This window comes from Notothenia coriiceps, unplaced genomic scaffold (assembly GCF_000735185.1).
Source record: "Notothenia coriiceps isolate Sejong01 unplaced genomic scaffold, NC01 NC01_scaffold00025463, whole genome shotgun sequence".
NCBI lineage: Eukaryota > Metazoa > Chordata > Actinopteri > Perciformes > Nototheniidae > Notothenia > Notothenia coriiceps.
The window spans coordinates 1-23,739 of NW_011358164.1; the positions used below are offsets into that span (position 1 = coordinate 1).

Below are 23,739 nucleotides of genomic sequence, written 5' to 3' on the forward strand. Positions count from 1 at the left end.
GTGGAACAATGATGAAAAATGTTAATGGAGGGGGCGACTTAAAACTGACACAAAACAACAACAAACCAATTGGAGAGTTTCATCACCAGCACGTGGTAAAAACCACCAATGAGCGCTCAGCTCGAGATAACAGCGAGTCGTTTCCCATCAAGCATTTCGCTTCCGCAGCCCGTAGAGACGAGCTGCGCCGCCTCGCCGTGCCTCGCTCTCAAGGCTGCGGGCGTCTTTGTCCCGCGAGATTTCAACGTCTCATGTAGGCGAGCCTCCAGAGCAAGTCGGACAAAATTACAAACCATCATGCAACGCACTAGCAAGACGTTGATCGCAACTGCGCAGGTCTGCGCAGGTCTCGCTTGTCTCAAACAAGCCTAGCGACTGCAGCCTTCCTCAGGTCCGGAGGCCCTGATTGGGGATTGGGAGCACCTAAGGGAGACAATCAGGGGGAGAGGGAGAAAGAGACTCACACACACACACACACACACACACACACACACACACACACACACACACACACAAACACCCACACCATCACCCATTACAGCACGTAACAGTTATAGTATGTGAACAATGTAATAATGGAAAGAAATTTTTTCATCTTTTCAGTAGATTTGAACAATCTATGCCAGATGGTGGTTAAACATCTCACTAACAGTGTATGTTCATTTTTCTGTAAATGACATATCTTTACTCTTCTGCTGTTGAAGAATAATACCACTCTCATCAAACAACAACATATCCATCACACAGGACCAGAGTCCGTTACATTGACTACTTACATGTCAAAAAAGGTAATCTTGTTACATGTAATCCGTTACTCCCAAAGCATGCACACTACGGACATAATAGCAAAGGCTCTGACGATTAGTGAGAAGAGGACAGACTTTTTTTTCCTTCAGTAAAGTGTTCACTGTTTTCATTGGCCATACCTACACCGATTCTCTTGTATTGTACACCTTTAAAAGACTTCTGTTTTTTTTAACAGCTCATGTACATTTCTTTGTTTTTTTTGCACTTATTACTTTCTTTGTATACAACTACAACTTTGCATTTGGCCCCTTTCATTTCTAACTAGGCTAGCCTGACCTGTGCCCTGCTTGTCCAAACACACAGTGTCAGTTCCTGTAGCATCACTGACTCTCAATTCTGCAATTTGAGATCGATAGATTTTGAGAGGGCGACTCGGTTTTGAACTAGAGGAGATCCACATGTTTATGCGTTAACTTACTGCTTTCTTTATTTAACATCCTATCTTGAAATATGTATTAGTTGTCAACACTTGTAGTATTGAGAACATCTGTATAATACCCAACATTCAACATTTCATCTTGTAGAATTCATCTGGGTTTTCAGACATTTAGAAAATGTAAAAGGACAAAGTTGCATAAAATGGAGATACTCAAGTAAAGTACACAAAACTGTACTTAGGTACAGCACTCGAGTAAATGTGCTTAGTAACCTAACAACACTGATGATGGCCCAAATTTCGTATCGTTTTAAATGTCTTTGGTATTGTAGGTTGCTGTAACTGAAAGGTTCAATAAAACACTGCGCCCACGGGGGGAGTGAGTGGAGAGAGAGAAGGGAGGGGTTGAGAAAAATAGAGGAGGGGAGATCATGAGAGAGGGGAGGGGAGGGCAAAGGCGGGTGTTAGGAAGCCTGGAGGAACAACATTAGCCCTCGTTTATTCTCGTAGTTTGGAGATTTCCTCGTTTCTCTCCAGGACGTTTGGGGACGCGCAGCTCAGGACGCAGCACGGGACGCACCGGAGCGCACGGTAAGAAGGCGCGCTGTCACTCGCCTTTTTAGTGACTTTGAAGGTGCCACGACGAAGTTGGGAAGGTGTTGACATGCTGAGATGTATTTATGGGGGGGAGAAAAAGGGAAGAGATGGAGGAGGAAGAGAGAAAGGCAGCCAGGCGAACAGGAAGCTGTTGTCTCCTCACTATTTCCTTCTATTCTTCGGGGAGTCCAAACTATGAAAGTAACGGAAAGTTAGAAAAAGTCAAAGACTTCTTCTGCGCTTTATTTGTGTCTCTAATCGTGGGTCTTTCCAGAAACACACCAAACGGCTTTTCTTCTTCTCTTCTTCAAACTTCTGCAACACTCATTACAGGCTAGATTGATCTTTTTAACTCTCTTTTTCATACGGTCGAAGTATCTTTTGTTGTGTCTGTGAAGCATTGTTCTGTTGTCAACACTGAATTTCATAATGTGTTCGCTTAAAATGTGAAGCTTGGAGTCTGTAGTGAGTTATAGGTGAAGAAGAAGAAGAATACATTATATGAAACTATGTAGGCTATATCAGTAAATTGCGGTTTAGCAGTGATGACTGTTGAGGAACTTCCACAGCAGCATCATACAGCGTAATGATACATCCATATCCTGTAGTTGAGCAAACCTTTTGCTGTTCAGCGTCAGACAGTGAAGTAGTTTGATGATTCTAACTTATCAGTGGCTGAAAAGAAAACATACTCTACATCTCACACCAGTGCAGAGGTGGGGAAAGTTCTCAGATTGTGTACTTGAGTAAAAGTAGAAGTAGGCTACCACAGTGTAGGAATACTCTGTTACAAGTAAAGGTTCTGGTTCAAAAGGTTACTGAAGTAAAAGTACAAAAGTATTGGCATCAAAATGTACTTAAAATACTCATTATGCAGATTGGTCCATTGGGGCAGGAGCTCCAACAAGCCGTGTAGGAGAGAGAGTGAATACACATACAGAGATGCCGTATGAGAAACCAATGTGAGTTTGGAAAATTGCACAATATAAATCTATTCTAGTATACCTCAACAATGGAATTATGATCCGTAGAAATGGCCATGACATGGGACCTTTAAGTAAAGTACAAGTAAACAATTTATTTAAGTACAATACTTGAATATATCCACTTGCTACTGCAATAGTGAGAGCAGTATACTCAGATATTTGACTTAAAGTGGTAATACAGTACCACTGTGAACAAATACTCTGATACAAGTGGAAGAGTTTTCCCTTTCCTGTAGTGTGTGATATAGGTTTTTGTGCATGTTAATGGTCTGCAAATGTTAAAATCCCTCTGTTCCTTCCAGAGGGAGTTTCTCTCCTACTTCCCCCCCCCTGCTTGAAACGCCTCCATTGGACTCCTTTGTTTAGTTCTGTAACATATAGTGACAATCTCTAAGTGGTTGACCCGTCACAACAGAGCATGCCAGCTAACCAATCAGAGCAGACTGGGCTCTGGTTTCAGACAGAGGGTGAAAAGAGCTGTATCTTACAGGTAGTAAGATATACAAATAAATTAAATTAAACTAAATACAATTATGAAACCTGGAAATTAGCATAATAGGGCCCCTTTAAAACATACTTGAGTTAAATAACGAAATATTGTCATCAGCATATACAATGGTGGTTGATTTAAGCTAAACAAATACCTCATCATTTATAAGTTGAATAACATTTTATTATATTATGATACTGCAAAGGAACAAAAATAAATGTAGAGGAGGAAAACATTTATGATATAAACCTCTTAAATATAAACTAGCAGAAAGTGAAAAATACCTATGTAAATTGACAAAAAAAGTTGAACTCGAGTTAACCCTCGGCATACTGTTGCCCTCAGGCAACAAACCACTTTTTTCGACCTCACACTGGCCCTCTAAATATATATATATATATATTTAAATATATACAATGTCACCTGACATGCTGGTGTCCAATAAAATGAGGGAATGATATGGGTGTGGCATTTTGTCTGGGGGTGGAGCAGTCCTTTCTGCAAGCAAAGCTGCAGGGGACTCAGGGCCACCACTTGGTAAGATGCATTTCACTTTTTAACATATTATAAATGTACACAACTTAAAATAAAAAATATTTGCATGTGCATGAATACGTAAAGAAGTATATTTGATTGTTTAAAGACTTGTTATGTAAATAAACCTGGTCAATGTTTTTACTTTACCATCTAGGAAATGGACACAGAAACATTTTATGGGCAGAAGGGACACGATCAGGGTGTTAGGGCTATTCCGTCTGACAGTGAGGACAGTGAAGGTCAAGATGTCACACACACACACATTTTAAAATTGATATAATATCAAGGACCCCTAAGCTCGTGAAACATTTTTTTCCAAAATAAAAAGTCATGCCATAGAGGGTTAATGTACTTAGTTGCTTAGCAACACTGAAAACACTGGGGCCTAGCAAACAAATAAAGGGCCCCCTTGATAAGTCTTAACTTACTAAGCTTTATACAGTGTAATGTTAAAGGCACAGCGCACATTTCAAAAACGAAATGTTTGGACATTTTAAGATTTGACCTGATGACGGCACTAGAGAGCAAACGTAAAGCATCACCAAAGTTATTACAATTCATCCCGAGTTGAACATAAATGTCTGAACTGAATTTCATGTCAATCTATCCGATAGGTGTTGGTCCTTTCACTTAGAATCATGAATGTGAATCTCGTTGTAGAAACAATTCAGAGGATCACTTGAGTTTGTTGGATTTATCTTTTGGGGAATATGGCTGCTGTTTATCCAACTCTTTGTTAATCTATCCAGTAGTTGTTAAGATAATTCAGTCTGAACCAAAGTGGTGGACAAACTGACAAAATGAAAACACAATGAAAAATGGCTAAAACGATACGAAAAATAGAAAGAAAAAACAGTAAATATAACAAACACTTATGAGATTTGAAATACTAAAGCTGAAAACATCACAAAATAAAAATAATTACTTTAATTTGAAGGAGGAATACGATAAGGTGAATATTGTATGAATAGATTGTATGAGTGTGTTACACATTGTTAATGAGATCGAGATGAATTATAAAGTTGCATTTGACTAAACATCAGCATTTAAATTCAAACTGAACAAGGACATGGACAAGAGGTCTGAAGGGTCATGTAAGGTGAATCCTTGACACCAAACTTCCTGCTAGTGCTCAAATAAAAAATCAAACTTTGTGTCCCAGCTTGAATGTGGTTTGTTGCCAAATTGATAAGAAGCTGCGTAAAAGCCTTAAAGGTCAATCAAAATGTCAAAGTGTTATCAGGTAAGTTGAGAAGAGGAGTGTGTTTGTGACCCCTCGAGGTCAGGTGAATTATTCAGAGGTTCATTGTTTGGGTCTTTTGGTGCGGCGCTAGGGGCTCGACACTGTATTGTGCTCCTGTGTCATACCTCATCTCACTTTTCCATTCTTTCTTTGTTAATGTTCATCATCAGTGGGGTATGTGAAGGAGGTCTTTACAGACAACATCTCTATTCATACCTACAGCAGGGTCACAAATCAGTTCAGTTTTTAATGTTACTAAAGTCAGAATTATCTCAAAATGCTAGCTACCTCCTGTTGTGGAGGTGTACACACCCAGTAAACTTCATCATTTACTTACAGGCAGATTTACTGAGGAAACTGACATTAATCAGTAACCCACAGGAACAGAGTCGGTATGTTAGCTTTTGTTTGGTCAACCTAGTTAGATTGAAGCTGATTCTGTGGTATTGTGTAGGACTTTCCATTTTTACATTACATTACATTTAGCTGACGCTTTTATCCAAAGTGACTTACAATAAGTGCATTCGACCAGGAAGTTACAACCTTGAAGAAAACAGAATCATATAAGTACATCAGGTTTCATAGAGCCAAACATTTCAAGTGCTACTCAACTGGCTTTAGATAAGCCAGCCCTTTATTAGTATATAAGTGCTTTGTTAGTAATTCAATTGCTCGAAGTGGAGTCTAAAGAGATGAGTTTTCAGTCTGCGCCGGAAGATGTGTAAGCTTTCTGCTGTCCTGATTTCAATGGGGAGCTCATTCCACCATTTTGGAGCCAGGATAGCAAACCCATGAGTTTTTGCTGATGGGAACTTGGGTCCCCCTCGCAGTGCGGGTGCAGCGAGCTGTTTGGCTGATGCAGAGCGGAGTGCACGTGCTGGGGTGTACGGTTTAACCATGTCCTGGATGTAGGAAGGGCCAGATCCATTCGCAGCATGGTACACAAGTACCAGTGTCTTGAAGTGGATTCTAGCAGTTACCGGAAGCCAGTGAAGGGAGCGGAGGAGCGGCGTGGTGTGGGAGAATTTTGGAAGGTTGAAGACCAGACGAGCCGCTGCATTCTGGATGAGCTGCAGAGGTCGGATGGCACATGCAGGTAGACCAGCCAGGAGGGAGTTGCAGTAGTCTAGGCGTGAGATGACGAGAGCCTGGACCAGAACCTGCGCTGTTTTCTGGGTCAGCTGGGGACGTATCCTCCTGATGTTGTAAAGCGTGTATCTGCAGCAGCGGGTTGTAGCAGCAATGTTTGCAGTGAAGGACAGTTTGTTATCTAGGATCACACCCAGATTCCTTGCAGTCTGAGTCGGGGAAACAATAGAGGTGCCGATGTTGATTGTTAGGTCAAGAGTGGGACAATCTTTTCCGGAAGGAAAAGCAGTTCAGTCTTGTCAAGGTTAAGCTTGAAGTGATGAGCCGATATCCACTCTGCTAGGCAAGCAGAGATGCGTGCGACGACCTGGGTCTCAGAGCGTGGAAAGGACAGAATTAGTTGGGTGTCGTCAGCGTAGCAGTGGTATGAAAAACCATGCGGGCTAATGACAGATCCGAGCGAGTTTGTGTACAAGGAGAAGAGGAGGGGACCAAGAACAGAGCCCTGAGGGACCCCTGTAGTTAATTGACAAGGATCAGACTCGGACCCTCTCCAAGTAACCCTGTAGGTGCGGTCTTTGAGGTATGAGGTGAGGAGGGAAAGTGCAGTGCCTGAAACTCCAAGTTCTTGGAGAGTGCGAAGGAGGATCTGATGGTTAACCGTGTCGAATGCAGCAGACAGGTCCAGAAGGATGATGACAGAGGAGAGGGAGGCTGCTTTAGCAGTGTGCAGTTCCTCAGAGACAGCAAGGAGAGCAGTTTCTGTTGAGTGACCTGCCTTGAAACCAGACTGGTGCGGATCCAGAAGGTTGTTCTGATGGAGATAACAGGAGAGTTGTTTAAAGACAGCGCGTTCAAGTGTTTTAGACAGGAACGGGAGGAGAGCGACAGGCCTGTAGTTTATAACATCAGACGGGTTGAGAGTGGGTTTCTTTAGGAGAGGGTTTACTCTTGCCTCCTTGAGACTGTTTGGAAAGGGACCAGAAGTTAGAGAAGTGTTGATGAAATGGGTGAGAAACGGTAGAATATCAGGAGCGATAGTCTGAAGGAGGTTTGAGGGGATAGGGTCCAGAGGACAGGCGGTAGGACGGGCAGAAGTAACGAGGGTAAGAACCTCACTTGGAGAGAGAGGGGAGAAGGAGGTCAGTGTGTGGGTGAAAGGTGGGTCTGGTGCCAGTGCTGCCCTGTATAAAAGGTGATATTTTGTCTTTTGTGGTCAAGGTACATATAGCTGAGGCTCCAAATTAGAGGGAAAAACAAGCAACAAAATAAACCAAATAGTGGTGTTAATGGTTTAGTGCCACGGAAAACATGTAAAAATAAGATTCCTTTCTAGGAAGCCTAATCCCAAAGCTGAGACTTGGTTTTGCCAGTTCCAGTTAGGAGAGACATTAGACATGTATTTGTGTACAAATTTGACCACTGGACTGTTTGTGTTTGTTTGCCCCAAACATCCAATGTGCCAACTGTATGTTAGTTGTAAGCTATTATTAGCAAACCAAATCCCTCTTGGCTTTGTCTGTGTGTTTTGTGTTCAGTTTTTGACTGAACTCAGAACTCACCGGCTCTGTGGTTTTCTCTGTTTTTAAACTCAAGTCTCTTTTTTTCTTCTTATATCTCCTTGTTTATGGGGACCAGAGATATCACCAAGACGTTAACTTAGACATTTTAACCCGCATATGTACATTTCTCCCGCTTTTGGCGTTATGCACTGGGCTAGTTCAAGTCTATTTCTGCGTTGACCATTCATTTGTATGCGGCTACAGAGCCTTCAAGTTATTTTCGTGTTTTTCTGAACATGCAGTAATGGTGTATATCTACACAGAACATGTTCTAACTGCACAACCTATCTGGCTGTCTTTAAACTGTACGCTGCATTTGACTTGCGCTGTACAATGCGACCCAGGCTGAGTTTAAAGTCTATCTTCTTGTTTTACAAGTGCAGCTGGAGGGGTCTCTAAAAAACACAGGTGACCTAAGATCCTGAATGCATCCTTTGTAGAAGGAGAAAGAGTACTGAGGCTGCTGCTCTGTTAAAGTGCTGCTTCTGATAATGTGTAGAACACAGTGCAAGAGTGCAGTAACACCATATTGACCGAAACCATTGAGCATCTTTGGGCTTTCTATTCTTAATAACTCAGGCAAATCAGTAGCTTTTAGCATGCACTCTGGAATAAGCGGGTTTTCTGTAACAACTGCAAATACCTTCACCACGGACCGAAGGCCCTCAACTCAAGGTATCAGGGCAGAGTTTTTGTTTAGCTATGGTTAAGCTGTGGTTAGGTAAAATCCTGCACTCAATGTAAGACCTACATACAGTTATGTTAATTGCCAACACAAGTATAGGACTTAACTAGAATCTAACAGTCCAAATGTTGTTTTCTGTTTGCTTTAAATCTGTGCAGCTTCCAGTTGTTTAAGTGTCCTTAAACACTGAGCATAAGGTCATTTAAGATATTAATAGAGCTTTAGTGGATTTGACAAAATAAGCCGCAGTAGAGCTGAAAGAATCTGTTTATTAATATTTAATCCGCAAATATTTTATATCTCTTATACAGCTATGCATGTTTTAGTAGCTTAGTAAAAATAGCATGTTAGTTTACAATCCTTGTCTCTCCGTCTTTAATGAGCCCTGCTTTTCACATAGGTTGCTGTTGGGTGAAATTAGCAAGAAATGACTATCACTGATACTTCCTGCTATTGTTGTGTCACTGAAGCAGATTCCTGGATTGACATTTTTAAGGCAGATATGGCGAAATAACAAAGACGCCCAACTTTAAGTGTTTTGCTAAGTCAACAGCTGGTGCACATTTTTGTACAAAAAGGAGGTCTGCTTGTTAATGCAGTACATTTGATTAGATAAAACATTTTAAAAATCAACCTTAGATTAAAGATTAATTTTAGGTTTTGATTATGTGCTACTGTGCAATGTTCTCTCTCGTCTTCCTGTGTAGTATTAGTTGCATTGGGCAATGATCTGGAGCGTTCAGTAACATAGTTTACACCATAACGACATAACAAGGACATTTCTGTTATTTAATTATCTTTTTTAATGTATCAATGGTTTGGTCCAAAAATCATGAACATTGACAAATATATAAGATTCAGTTTACTATGATATAAGACAAGCAAAAGAAACAATTTATCCTTTTTCCAAACCATTACATTTGGCATTACTGCTACAATTTTTAATTTTTTTAAGTTGCTGGTTACTGTTTCTGAGTCATCACTGAATCGACTACTCTTTGCAGCTCTACTTAACTCTATGGGTGGTTTATTGCTAAGTTGCTTTGAAAAATACAGTGTGCGCTGCCAGCTATTATTAGCAAGCAGCATGATAAGACAAGTACCTGTTGAGGGAGATAGAGCAGAACATTAAGGCTGGTGTATTTTTAAAAAGATGGGAGCTCTATAAAACCAAAACAAGACTTTTTATCATGGGATTTGGTGTAAATACAAAAATACTCTGTTCACAGAATACACATATAGTGGTAGGACGCTTTACCTTTTGAAGCCTGAGAAGGCCTTAAAGCTTATCTATTTGTTATTTCTGAGAGGACAAGGCCTCTCATAGGTACTAACAGCCTTTCTGCTGCAGCAACTCTTTTAAAGTTAGACTCCAAACCTCTCATATGGGATACAGTAAATACGCAATCTCTTCTACACACCTTCCTGTATTTCTCCTGTTCTGTTTGCTATTAGACAAACCAGACAGAGAGAGCGAACATGCTGAAAATGAAGCAGCTGTTCATTCGCTTATCTGTTACTGTAGGTTATTGTGTGATTGAAGGATCTATGGAAACTATTATGCAACTACTCGTATCTTTCCCCAGTTGTGTTAAAGGTCCCATGTCATGGCCCTTTCTCCTGATCATAATTCCATTGTTAAGGTATACTAGAATATATTTATATTGTGCAATTTTCCAAACTCACATTGGTTCCTCATACAGCATCTCTGTATAGTATGTGTATTCACTCTGTCCTAAACGCCTTGTTGGAGCTCCTGCCCCCCCTCCCTGTGAGCCCAGTGTGCTCTGATTGGTCAGCTCGCCCACTCTGTTCTGATGAGTCTACCACCGTTACTTTGAGGGTTTGTGACTTTGCAGACCGTTTACATGCATAACAACCCTCATAACACACAAGGGGATGGGTAATAACCGGAAAGGCATGACATGGGACCTTTAAGTATACTGGATGTAGCTTTGTTCAGGTCAAACAGTGGAAGGCTGTGAGAACTGTTCTCTTATTTCTCATGGGGATTTGTGTATCTTTGTATTGGTGTAATTTTTGAAAAGAGCAGATATTTGTGCAAATGTCAAGTTGGATTTCAGATGGACTCTTAAGATGGGGCTGAGCATCTTTCAATGGAGATAAAACAAAGCTTGTATTGATGGTTACTCTTTACTGAAAGAACACACGTTGGGCCCTTAACATGTTTAAAAACATATTTTTTAACATTATCAGACTTGTATTCATATTCAAGACTCAACTTGGGTTTTTGAAGGATACACAATTATCTTAAGATGGTCTCTTATTCTAACAGTACATTTTTATTGAGTTTCCAGAAAATGTATAATATAATTGATATTCATATTGTGATATAAAATGACTTACCATACATAAAACACACACACAAGCTCACACTAAGAGAAACATTTTGTTTCTTTTAGCAGCAAACAGGCGGTTGGTTTTGATAATAGAGCTCTGTTCAGTTTGAGAAACCAGAGATCAGTAATTGGACAAGACACCCATTCATCTGTGTGACCTCTGATCTGTTATGCCAGTCACAGGTGGCTGTCACACTGGGATACTGTTACCCACCTTTGTTTGCCTGGAATAGCATTAATACCAGTGTTTGTTGCCTGCACTCTAAAATGTAAGTAAATGGCAGACCGACCAACAGACAGGACAGGTTGTCACAAGACCATGACGTAGCCATTGAATCCAGATTTGCTAGAGTTTCCACAACTTGATACAGAAACAAAGTCGTATTAATACTTTCGCACTAGTAAGCTTTATCCACCACTGCCGTAACAAGATAGAAATTAGAGCATCACTTAAAACAGTGACTTCATTGTTAAAGATGGATCAGATTAGGTAAAACAATAGTCACAAAAGATACAAATCTAAAAACGTTCTTCCAGGATGAATTAAACTCAAGTTGGAAGAGTTTTTTGGTGACATAAGTTGGAAGAAACTGGATGCAAAAATGGCTTCCTAACGCATTTATCCTCAAGGAGATGTCATTAAGGGGAGAGTGGAAAGTAAACAGCCGGGTCATTTGGTGCATTCTGGATGAGTTAACAGTGACATTATGTAGAATCCCCTGTATCATTCTGAGTAACTCAAACTTGCTTGAAATCTGTTTCTTCTTACAGCTTCTTCCACTTGGACGTGCAGTAACATAGAGATTAATCCAGTTATAGACAAACTCCTGTCAGGATGCTGTGGGATTTTTTGGGCTTTTTACAAGATATATCAGGCTGGGAAAAAAAATACATTATAGTGGAGTTTGTTTTGATCATTAAATAACATCAACTTTACCCTTTAACCTACCCTAATTAGATTCCGGTGGGAAAAGGTTCTCCAACACAAGAAATACTACAACTATACCAATAATAATGACTTTATTTGAGAGCTGTGTTCTCAATAACTCTTTAACTAATTCTCTGGAACCAGTTTTGTCTCTGTGGTGCGTCAACGCTGTAAAAAAGAGTGTGAAACTCCATTCCCCAACACAATCTGACATTCAAATTAAAGCCTATTTAAATCTTCATGATGACTGCAGTGAGTTTAAATGTCACCTTTTTTCCTGTAAACACGGCTGCAGACGCCCTTCTGTGTCACATGACTCTGTTTGGCAGAATAAACAGGCTGGTTCATTTAGACTGAATGGATAGGGGGACTGTTTGCTTTGGGCCCTTTATGGTGGGACATTGTCAAACAGTGGACATGTGGTGGGCGGTTATGTTGTGCCCTTAAAAAGGGAAATAGTGAGTGAGAGAAGTGAAGACATAAAATCACACAGCTCCCGCCTTTACTCGTTTGAATCGAGCGAGGAAGAGCGCAGTGATCCCTCCCACCGGAACCCCAAGGCATTACCAGTAATACCAACAGATCAACGCACAATCAACCCATACAGCGGGATACATCTATCTCTCAGAATTGACTGTTTTTGTCTGTCACATTTACAAGGGTGTGTTTGTTTGCATCCAGCATCCACTCTATATTTAGTTGTGTTCATTTGTTTGCATGTTAGTCAGCACAAAACCCCCCAAGCACCTGGGGAACATGTGGACACAGATTTAAACACACACAAATGCTGCAGAAAAAGCACACTTTGTCGTGTGTGTGTGTGTGTGTGTGTGTGTGTGTGTGTGTGTGTGTGTGTGTGTGTGTGTGTGTGTGTGTGTGTGTGTGTGTGTGTGTGTTTTCTAAAGCCTTGTCATTCCTGTAAGAACTCACACATTCTTCAACAAACACATGTGGTTGATATTTATAGCTTAAGTGTTGACGTCACCTTGGTAGCGCTTAACATCTACCACTTCCTGTTCGGCAAACCTCAACATTGGCAGGGCCAGACCTGGCTCTTGATTTTGAGCTCTTACTGTCAGAAGGAGCAGATATCTGAACGATGTCTGGCCTGAGAGAGGAGCCTCCCTCTGAGTCACTCTGCCCTACATGGGAAAAACATTGAGAGGCTGGAGGGCTGATGCAAAGCTGAAGTAAGAGCTTTTGTATCCAAAAGTGGGAAAGGAAGGCAGATGAATAGCCATGTATCGGAGTTGATGTAAACTGGACTTTAAAACAATGTTGAGGCTTTCCTTCCTCTTTTCATCTTTAGACATTTGTTGATTCCTTGTGGCTGTTTGTTCAGCATGTTCCCTAAATATACACACTTGTGTCTCAACGGCATAAACTGTATATAAAAGTGGACATAATCACTGAGACATCACCAGTTTGGTGTTCTATCTTCTTAAAGGTTGGGGCGAAGTATAACCAAATACTAATCAAGATTATTTTAAGCAACCAAAATGTTATTAAAAACTTTCATTAATGGACAACACGGAAGGGTTGCATTTCTTAGACGACAATGTGGACAACACCCAACCAGAACAACGCTGTAGTTTTAAACTGTAAATATTAAGGTAGCCACGCCCTAAAGTTTTCCCTGATTTATTGTCTATTTTTCTCTGAAGTGGGGCAACATTTACTAAATAAACATTATGCTGTGTTGAAGAAGTCCTGAAGCAAGTGATTGAAACCATAAACTCATCACCACTAACAGATCACCTTTAACACTCAACCATCTAGGTTTAAAGGAGACCATGTACTTTGATATATATATATAAAATATCTCTATCATTTACTAAAATGTTCCAGTCTTGAATAACATTTATTTCTTTGAAAAGATGTTGTTGCAACCTAAGAGCTCCATTAACTGTTGTTTAAAAGGCCATGGCAATGATTACCATAATAGAAAAGCATTATGGAAAACATTTCCTGCTGGCAGCTGCTGGGCATTAAGTCATTCTTATTTCAACAGGAATGATGTTTACACTCTTCAATTTTCAGGAGAAAGTGTGTGTGTGTGTGTGTGTGTGTGTGTGTGTGTGTGTGTGTGTGTGTGTGTGTGTGTGTGTGTGTGTGTGTGTGTGTGTGTGTGTGTGTGTGTGTGTGTGAGAGATATGAGCTGACTCAGATTTATCCTTACGTTTCCTCACAATGTAACAGCTGTCTCTCCTTCATCACAGACCAGTATGATGGAGAGATAGCAGTAGGAAGAAGAGAAAATGTCTTTTTTTGGCATGGACTGTGTCAAGAAAAAAGAGCAAGGTAAGCCTTAACTGCATGGATTTTAATTATCATTATGATTACAATTATATCCTTGACTTTTGAAACAGCAATCCCTTCAGGGCAGTAGGTATGTCCTTAATGTTACAACAAGAACTTTATCAGCAAATGTAGATGCAAAGTCACTACAGTGAGGCTATTATGTTAAGATAATTATTAAGGATTCAAATAAAGTGCTTAGAAAAAAAGGACACCATTTTGATGACAACTCAGCAAATCCTTCTGCTGAGGAAGTTCATGTGATGGGACAAGCTTAGGGTAATGGTTCCCCTAACCTTTTTTTCTTTCCTAAAGGAACTCCTCTTCTAACATTAAGTAAACTGAAGACCGCTTACTAAGTGTCATAACAATAACAGTAAAGACCAACTAAGTACACAATTAATCAATTTTTTATATTGTTCATTGGACTAGTTTTCTAGCAAAGTATTCTCCTACAATGTTACTTCAGAGGTGTTACTTTTTGGGATGGATTTTTTATTTTAAAAAATCATTCATAATAAGTACAATACAGTATCCTTCTTTTTGACTTTTCCTCTTTCTGATGCCTAGCCATTGTTCTATAAGCTCTTTCTTTTTTAAAAACTCTATTTTAATGCAGGATGAGGCTGTATATCAGAGGTGGTTGGCTGTTTGAATGTAACAGATTGTGTTCAGTGTACACCTTGTTGTAAAATGCATACTATATATACTGTATAGAGTAAAACATGCTGTTATTTGAGATCAGTATTTGAAACCAGTGTGTAACATAGCAAACTTTGTGTTCTCTTCATGGCGAGGCTAAGCTGCCCTACCACTGCTGGGGTTTAAAGTTTGGGTCACATTATAAACCTATGAAATGAAAATTAATGTCAATTAATAACGATTTCCCTGTCTTTTCAAATCAGAGCTGGAGAGGAAGCTCCGCGCCAACGACCGCGAGTACAACCTCCCCTTTAAGTATGCAGTAAGTATTGCAATTTTGATACGTGTGTGTGTTGTTGCTGCGTCTTTCACTCACATTATTCATCAATGTGAGTCTCTATTGTCCACTACAAATGCTTTTTTATAGAGAATGGAGATGTACAGCAGATGCAGCCCTCTTACATTATGAAAATACTGTTTACCATTTATCAGTAGGTACAAATATTTAGCAGAGAAACTCTCCTTTGGGGTGTGTCTTGCTGCTCAAGTGTCTGGATGTTATCAGGAGCCTGGATGTCAGCCAGAGTCTAAGAGTTGAGGTTGCTGCTGGGGAAAATCAGTCCCCTCAGTCTGCTCTCAGTGTTGATGCAGTCAAGGTCAAAGTAGTTTTAAAAAAAACAACCTGTGGATAACTTATTTTAGCATTGTTAACGTGCATTGTGGTGTTTTCTGATTTAAAATAAAAGTAAAAAAGTGAGTTATGTAGAAGATAGAAGAGTGAGATGAGAAGTAAAGGCTAAAATAAAGATAACTTAGAACTATGTTCCAAATAAATAGTTCCCTATCATAAATATATACAGTGTAGATACTGTATATGCCGCACAATACAATGCATTTAAAAACTCTATCAAACAGAGCAGCGCTGAAATTGTAAAACAGTAAATGTAGGACACAAGTAGTCTGAGTATATAGACACCAAAATAAAGAATCACATAGATGCATACATTTTAGTATTCATATACAGGAATAAATGTAAATCTATCAAGAAACAAAGAATATGAAACTGACAAACCTAAAAAAAAAGAAAATTGAAAGTTGAAACGGTCAATGGAAAAAGTAAAGCAAATTAGAATTGTATACTATTATGAATTAATACAATTAAATAAATATTCAATTTTACTTTTAATTTTTTCTGTTCAATCTTTGACTGGAACCTTGTGGAAATACCAAACACTCTTCCGGCGTGTGTATTTAAGCAGGAGCACAATCTCTAGCCTGTGGGCATTGTTGTTATTAGTAAAGACGCATGGTGATATACTGACATGGGCTTCACGGTCCGGACGGTTAGGAGGAGCCTCCTGATAAGATCCACCTGGCACAAAGCAAAAGCCTCCCACTGAAAAATTCTCTTGTAAAGTTTAACTCGAGGATTTTAAACAAAACAGCAATTAGAAATATCCAGTTACGTTATATTTCAGGTAAACAAAGCTTTAACCCAGAAATGTTTAACATGGGGAGCATGGGTAATACTAAATGGTTTCTTGTTGGATATTTTCTGAATACATGCTTGGTGCTTTTGTTAAAAGAACCTCTGAAGAAATCTTAGCAGAGGCTCATACATACAGAGAGGTTTGTTTTTAATTGTATTTTCCCCCAAGAACAATGTCTAGGAAATACTCATCCAAGAAATGTATGTTAAACTTTTACTCTTACACTTTTTTGTCTGTTATTTGCCTCATTATTTCCATTAATCTCAGTCTTTTAATCATGTTTAAAAGCAGTATGTGTGTAGTCATATGTGAAGGAAGCATATTTGACATCAAGGTAACACTACTGTGACCTACAGTAAGGTTTGGCTTCTATTTCTTCTATGTTGTTGATTTGGAGGTAGTAGGTATTCAAAATGGTTTTCCGGACACATGTCTGTCTGCTAACCTCCTGACATAATATTTTGGCCTTTGAATGTCCGGACCATAATCATAGGCAAATATTTGTTTAAGCCGTACACGTAATTATCCACCAGGCTTCTATCTTATCATCTCGGATGCAAAGAGCGAGATTTCCATAATACGGTTCTATAGATACATATAAACCATGTCCACAGAAGGAAACAAGCCTCACACATTTAGAGGACCGATAAGTGTCTTTTTTTATTTGTGTGTGTCACCAGCTACTCTGTTATTGTGTTTTGTTTGTTTGAGGTGCTATCAGATTATGTATTTAAAGTTTAAAGCTTAAATAAGATAAGATGTACTTTTGCCCTAGCCCTTTCTTGGTCCCCCGGCTTCCTTTATTTTTTGTTTGCCCTTTGATTGTCTGTTTGTTTTGTTTGTCCACCATGACCTTGGGTCCCTTGAAAGGCGCTATATAAATATCATTTATTATTATTATTACTTTAATAATCCCAATTTAGGAAATGTTCTTGTTGCAGCAGCAGAAAACAAAACAAGACAAATTAAAAGAGTAGAAATAAACAATTCTAAAATAGAAACATCTCAAAATAGAAATAGAAATAAACCAGCATTAGATAAGCAAAATATACAGATGACCGTGAAGTTAACAAATCTAACAACATTATTGAAGGGAAATTATATATTTACCTTTTTGTGAGGGGATAAAACATATTTTGAAACAACATTTTGACCATAGGCTACATATTAAAAAGATAGTTTTTTCAGGAATTCAGAAGACGCTCTCTAAAATGACAAACTAATTCACAAAATGTATCATTTCGTTTCATTTAATCATTTATTTGAATAGGGACAATGCACATTAATTAACACTTAAGACAAATAATGCTTTAAGTGTAAATAACACCCTGTTTTCTGTTAGATAAGTAAGACTTAAACCAATGTATAGAAACTGCAGAAAAATTGAAATAAGTCAGCTTTGTAAGGAGCACTTGGTGGTCAACAGTGTCAAAAGCCTTTCTGAGATCAAGGAAGACAGCACCTACATATGGGCTCATGTCCAACACACATTTAACCTTTTCCACAAAGACACAGTTGGCTGTCTCAGTGGAGTGGTGAGCACCAAAACCAAACTGCATAGGGTGGAGTGGAGCGAAACCTTTGTCTAAATGTTTGGTGATCAGTTTTGACACCCATTTTTCAGCTATCTTAGAGACACAGGGGAGGATGCTGATTGGTCTGTAATTGGACATCATTGCCTTATCCCCAGATTTAAAGATCGGTGTCACCGTGGCCACCTTCCAGGATGATGGAACTTCCCTCGTGCTGATAGATTGATTCATTAGCATAGTAATTGGTTTTATTAGACCGTCGATATGTGTTTTTATAAAGTTGGTGTCTAAAGTATCTGCATCCCTAGCCTTAGAACATCTTAACCCTGAGATTATATTTTTTACCTCAACCTCCTGATTTCCTCCAGGTCAAAAACGGGGTGTGTATCCACAGTCGGGCTAGGTGAGACCTCAGATGGGGGGAAGAGCTTTGTAATGTCCAGAGCACTATTTATGAAATACTCATTGAGAGAGTTGGCCAATACAGCCGGGTCTTTTATCAGAGCATCATTGAATTTTCATTCTAAAACATTATTTTGATATGTTTACCTAATAGTTTATTTAAGGTTTGCCAAACTTTTTTACCGTTACCTTTCGCACCTTCAATTATATTGATGAAGAAGTTCGCTTTGGCCTGTCTTATTGTTTGTGTTACCTTGTTACGAAACGAGCATGAGTGAATTTCTGTCTGTCAGTGGATAGTCCGGATTTCAAGCTCTGCTTTAATAGTTGGTCTCTAGATTTCATTAAATTCCTGCATTGTAGATTCAGCCAGGGAAGATGATGTTCCTTCCTGTCCCTAAGGCACCCTCTTCTTGAGAAGGAAGACAGTCGTCCCCCAATCAATAGTTTTCACTGCATCCATAAAACGTTGTTGCAGGTTTTTGGGGATGAAGCGAGAACCGAAGGCAGGGGTTTTAGGTGTGGCCATCAACCTTTGTGAGTTTCCTGGTAAAAAGAATAAGATTATGGTCTGAAAGACCAGTCAGGAAGTTGTAGGTTTTAACTATTCTGTCAGCTTTGTTAGTAAATAATAAATCTATCATTGAACAATTATGTCCTAGATCTACCTCGTTCCTTCATAGGCTACCATAGGCCATATTCAATATGAGAAATTGTTTAAATTCTTGAACAGAATAGACCTGCTTCCTACCGCGTCAAGCTAGACATGGAGGTAACATTTGGGGGACCCAATGTGCTGGGGCTGTCTTTAATTAAATCAATTTCCATTTTATTTATTGCCTTAACTGCGCTAACTCTTAGCCCAGTTAGCTAACGTTAGATTGCTGGTAGCCTAGCTCTGCTTATGGTATGGTATCCTGATAGCCTCAACTCTTTTTCACACTTCCATCATGTGGTGATCAAGAGGTAGTTGCTGCTTAAAATTAACAAGCTCATAATGTAGCATTTACAGTTTGTGTTGTTGCCCATCCCTGCTAATGTTAGCCTTATTCCCCATTAGCTAATGTTGGATTGCTGTTAGCTTGCTTGATCTTGCTAAAGTTAGCTTTGTGCACAGTAGGCTAAGGTTAGTTGGTTTGTTAATACTGAAATGCAAGGAATGTTCTAGATTTCTTATTCCAAAATAATCTTTTATCAGTTTTTGGACCATTATAGAGATCAAAAGTATATAACAAGTAAAAGTCCTGACTTGAGAAAAAAAATGTTAATCTGTTTTAATACAGAAGTATGAGGAAAATGTTAAAGGAACATCAAAAAGTGTTATTATGCAGAATGGCTCCAAAATGTTCTGACCAACCTCGTGATTGAGATTTTTTATTTCAAGGTTTGATGGTTATTGGACATATTCAGCGTGTTGACCACCTACACACATGAGACTAGTATGTTATCACTGAAACATAAAAAGGGCCTAAAGTTTATTGAATGCAAAGAACTAAATCTTATCTATCCTCCTTTTTTTGTACACCTCTTCTAGACAAATGCCATCAAGACCTCCAAGTACAACCCCTTCACCTTCCTACCTCTTAACCTGTTTGAGCAGTTCCAGAGGATTGCTAATGCCTACTTTCTGTTTCTTCTGGTGCTCCAGGTGGGTGAAACAGACACACAAACATATGTGTGCAGGAAACATAAATGCAACGCTTCCATCCAACTAGCTATAAACATATTAAATCTCTCAAAATAAAATGAAAATTAGAATTGTTCCTCTCAGATTAGTTGAAGACCATCTAAATGTTTGACATATTTTCAAGATAGAGAAATAATATTATGCTGGAAACGGATTTTAACTAATCAAACTGACTGACTGCTTTGCAGATAGGCATTCATGACACACCACAATCCACAGCGAGCAAATATTATTTCTCACAGTGTAGCTGTGTGTTAACCAAACAGGATGTAGAGATTAATCAAGTGCAATGAGATTAAGGAAGTGTAATATCCAGTACAGGAAATTGCCTCATCGTTTGCAAAATAGTCATGTTGCTCGGGCTGCTCTGCAGACAGACAAGGAGGTTTCAAATGGCAGTTTCAAATGAAAAAGTTTTGTATATTTGTGTCAATGGTCCATGGTGCCTTTTTATGCATCAGAATCTATCAGGATTTGATACTTTTTGAAAATGGCTAACAAGGTACTATTTATTCTCAACTGTAAATATATTACAAATAAAGGAAACCACTTCAAAATGATCTTGTATCCACCCAAAACAACACTTATCCTCTCACCTGTCACATGTGTTAATTTTATACAAAATGTCTTTAAGAATAGGTGAAGATGGTTTTGAGTGTCAAACAAAGTCATGCAAACCAGAATGGAACCTACTTGGAAGACCTGATGAACACCTTGTATGCAAAATGTTCACTCTTATATTTTGATTTGCACCTTACCCTTATCCTATAAATAGTAAACTTGTAATTTTACTGTTGACATTTTGGGCCCTAGGAACTTTTGCAACTTACTGATCATTTTATTTTTATATTTAGTTTCATGCACACTTTTTACTTTGTATCGCAACTGCTGCATAATATGATTTGCAGTATAAAATTGTCTCATAGACCAAATAAAATACATTTAAACATGGTTAAAGAAGATATATTGATAAAAGTTTTGGGGCAAATCATGCAATTTTTCTTTTAGCCATTCAAATGTTTTTGCAGTGCAACATTGTTAATCAATGTTCTGTCATGACTCATCTTCCTCAAATCTAATTTCAATTCTGGTCCTTTTGGCAATGACGCAGTTTGAGAAACATTTTCACAGAGTTCGTATGTCCTTCGTGGTGTTTAAGCTTGAATTAACATAATGCACACACTGTTCCCTCCCTAACACCCACAAACAGCTGTCTTTATGTCACCTCACTCTACCATAATCTTTCCCCATCACTTTAAAACCAATGTAGTCTTTCAGACTTGTTGTATGTGCGATTACATTACATTTTTTTAATTGCCTGCCTTTATTGTTTTTACATTTTTCTGCGACGCAAACTCATTTTAGGTTTCCCTGTCATTTTTTTAATTTAATATATGCAAAAATATATGTACCCTGAAGTGAACTGAAAACTGTTTTCTGTGTGTTCTTCAGGTGATTCCTCAGATCTCCTCTCTGTCCTGGTTCACCACAGTCGTGCCTCTGGTCCTCGTGCTGACAGTCACCGCTGCCAAGGATGCCACTGACGATATTGTAAGCAAACATGTCTAATGCACCTTTCACAAATTCTACTACCAAGAGGTAAAGGGACAGTAAACAAAAAAACTCCGGAATCACAAAGAGAAACCCATACCTCTTCTGTTCTCAGTTTGTTTCAGGCCTAAAAAAGGTTTTCAGGTCAATTGAACAAAGATTGACCTCCTTTAATGGCAAAAGTTAAAGTAGAGTCAAGTTGTCAAGCTTGGCTCTACTAGTTAACTCTGGTTTCTTTTAACAATGAAGATCATCTATTAGCGTCACTATAAAAAGATACCTAAAGTAGGAAGGGAAACGATCCTAAAACAAATCATTTAACCAGCCACAAATTGGCTGTTCACACCTAACAACAACATAAAATATATCAAATATAAAGACAGTATTGTGTCTTTTCTGCAGCCTTAGCATTATCACAACTACAATTTAAGCATACTGTAGCTGATAATCACTATTTACTCTCTGACTGTGGGGGGAAAAAAACGTTCCACTAACGTCAGCAGTCTTATGTACAAAACCCTTCACACTCCTCTTAACTGATGTGAGCGCAAAACAAAGTGTTTATCAGTAAAAACTTCCCCTCCCCATATCAAAGCTCTACTGCAAGTTCATCAGGAAGTCAGTTGGTTGTGTGTTTTTTTGGTTAATGATTGAAAACCTGTTTTATTTTCTCTAATCGCTTAACGGGAACCGAAACAGAATGAAAAGTACCTCGAAAAAACAATGACGGGAAAATGACTTTTTGTTTCAAGGACATCCAAGCACAAAAGTGTTTGTACAGTGTGTGTGTGTGTGTGTGTGTGTGTGTGTGTGTGTGTGTGTGTGTGTGTGTGTGTGTTGTGTGTGGCACCCAATCACTTAATGCCAAACCTCAAGAGGAAATAATGGGTTCATCATGGGTTAAACATTAGCTCCGGGAGAAAAAAAATTACTTTTTGTTTGGCAGCGATGTCACTCCTGAACAGTTCTCATCGCCAAACCCTACTGTTCCTCTGGTGAAGTCAAACAGAAACAGCCAACTGACCATGTGGCAAGGTCGATTACCCTGCAAAACAAACGCTGAATAACTGTCACCAGTGTTGGGAAAGCCATTTTTATACTACTGATTTCAGTCAAAACTGCCAATTAAGTTTCGTAATGTAGGAGTTGGCTAGAGAAATAGTTCTTGTATTTCTTAAAAAACAATGACACATTTGTCGGTTAATATTATTTATACAATATGAAGTCAATTACATTTTGGATTTGTAACAAGTTAACAGTACAATAATTAATAATCGTTAATTTCAGTAAATCCTAAATGTGGGTGATGATTTAATGATTTACAGTCAACAACAGGTTGCAAGTTATATTTCTTGTGCGTACTGTAAGTGCGTGCATGTGTGCGAGTAAAAGGTTTTTATAGGATTTCATAAATAATATCAAGTTAAAAACAGAAATTCCTTGAACTGCAAAAACTCCATATGGGTTTCACTAAGGAAGGACAATTCATTAATTTATTTTATACAGATAGGGAACATTTGTCATTCCTTGATTTTCACTCTGAATAGTTTTTTACCTGTGCAATTTTAATAATTTAGGATTGTAAAATGAAGCAGTTAACTTCTCCATTTCAAGAAAAAGTACAGACACATTTGAAAGCTTTGCTAGTGATTACTAAAGAGAAACTTCCTGACTGCGCTGACGTCTCAGTACCCACCTGTGTGTCTCACTCACATACGTAAATAGTGATTGGACACTAAAGGCAGAGACAAATGAGACATAGGAGGTGTCATCATGTTGGAGACTCATCAATGAAGGGGAGTCAATGTTTCTAATAAGGTCAAAAGGTGTAATTTAGCGGAATATCTCTCGTGGGAGGTTCCCATTTTGAGAATGTTACTCTATCACTTTATCTTCTCCCACATTTTTGCAGGTTAGTATCTACATTAGAAATGACTACACAATGCTCACTGGTTTAATGGAATTTTCATCAGATCTATTCAGCAATTGTTGGTAAAAACTTGAGTTTCTTGTGATCCTCTTTGACTCAGTATTTATTTTTGTTTTTGTGTGTCTTTTTTCCAGAATCGCCACAGGAGCGATAATCAAGTCAACAACAGAAAAGTTAAAGTCCTTATTGACAGAAAGTAAGTTTGTTCATGTGCATACTGTATGAGTCATTACACCTGCGCAGTACACCTGTGGCCATATACGCAAAGTTTCAGGCAACCATATCCTGTGTTTTTATTCATTTTAAAGCCACGATCAGTGCCTTTTAACCTGTTAAGTACATGTAGGCGTTCCTCAGGGAATCTTGTTGGGTTCCCTTCACCTTTACATTTTAATAGCAACCCTCAGGTCAAACCAGATCTAAAACAAGCACTCCCCCCACCACCCTGCGGCTTCTTCCTGTTGGCTAAAATATATACGAGTTTTAGTCACAAAGTTTGCGAAGAATACACAGATGGGTGGTAACACCAGATTAATTTACAGGAATT

The 23,739-nt window shown here is 38.8% G+C and overlaps 1 protein-coding gene across 1 annotated transcript; it reads left to right on the plus strand.

The window, feature by feature from the left end:
• Positions 1–1,664: 1,664 nt before the first annotated feature.
• On the plus strand, positions 1,665–23,388 carry LOC104956143 (probable phospholipid-transporting ATPase IM; the record flags this gene model as incomplete). Its single annotated transcript, XM_010783598.1, has 6 exons — positions 1,665–1,774; positions 13,880–13,961; positions 14,864–14,922; positions 19,559–19,672; positions 21,164–21,262; positions 23,327–23,388. Coding segments are annotated over exons 2-6 (377 nt in total), but the record flags the coding sequence as incomplete, so codon positions are not given.
• Positions 23,389–23,739: the final 351 nt, after the last annotated feature.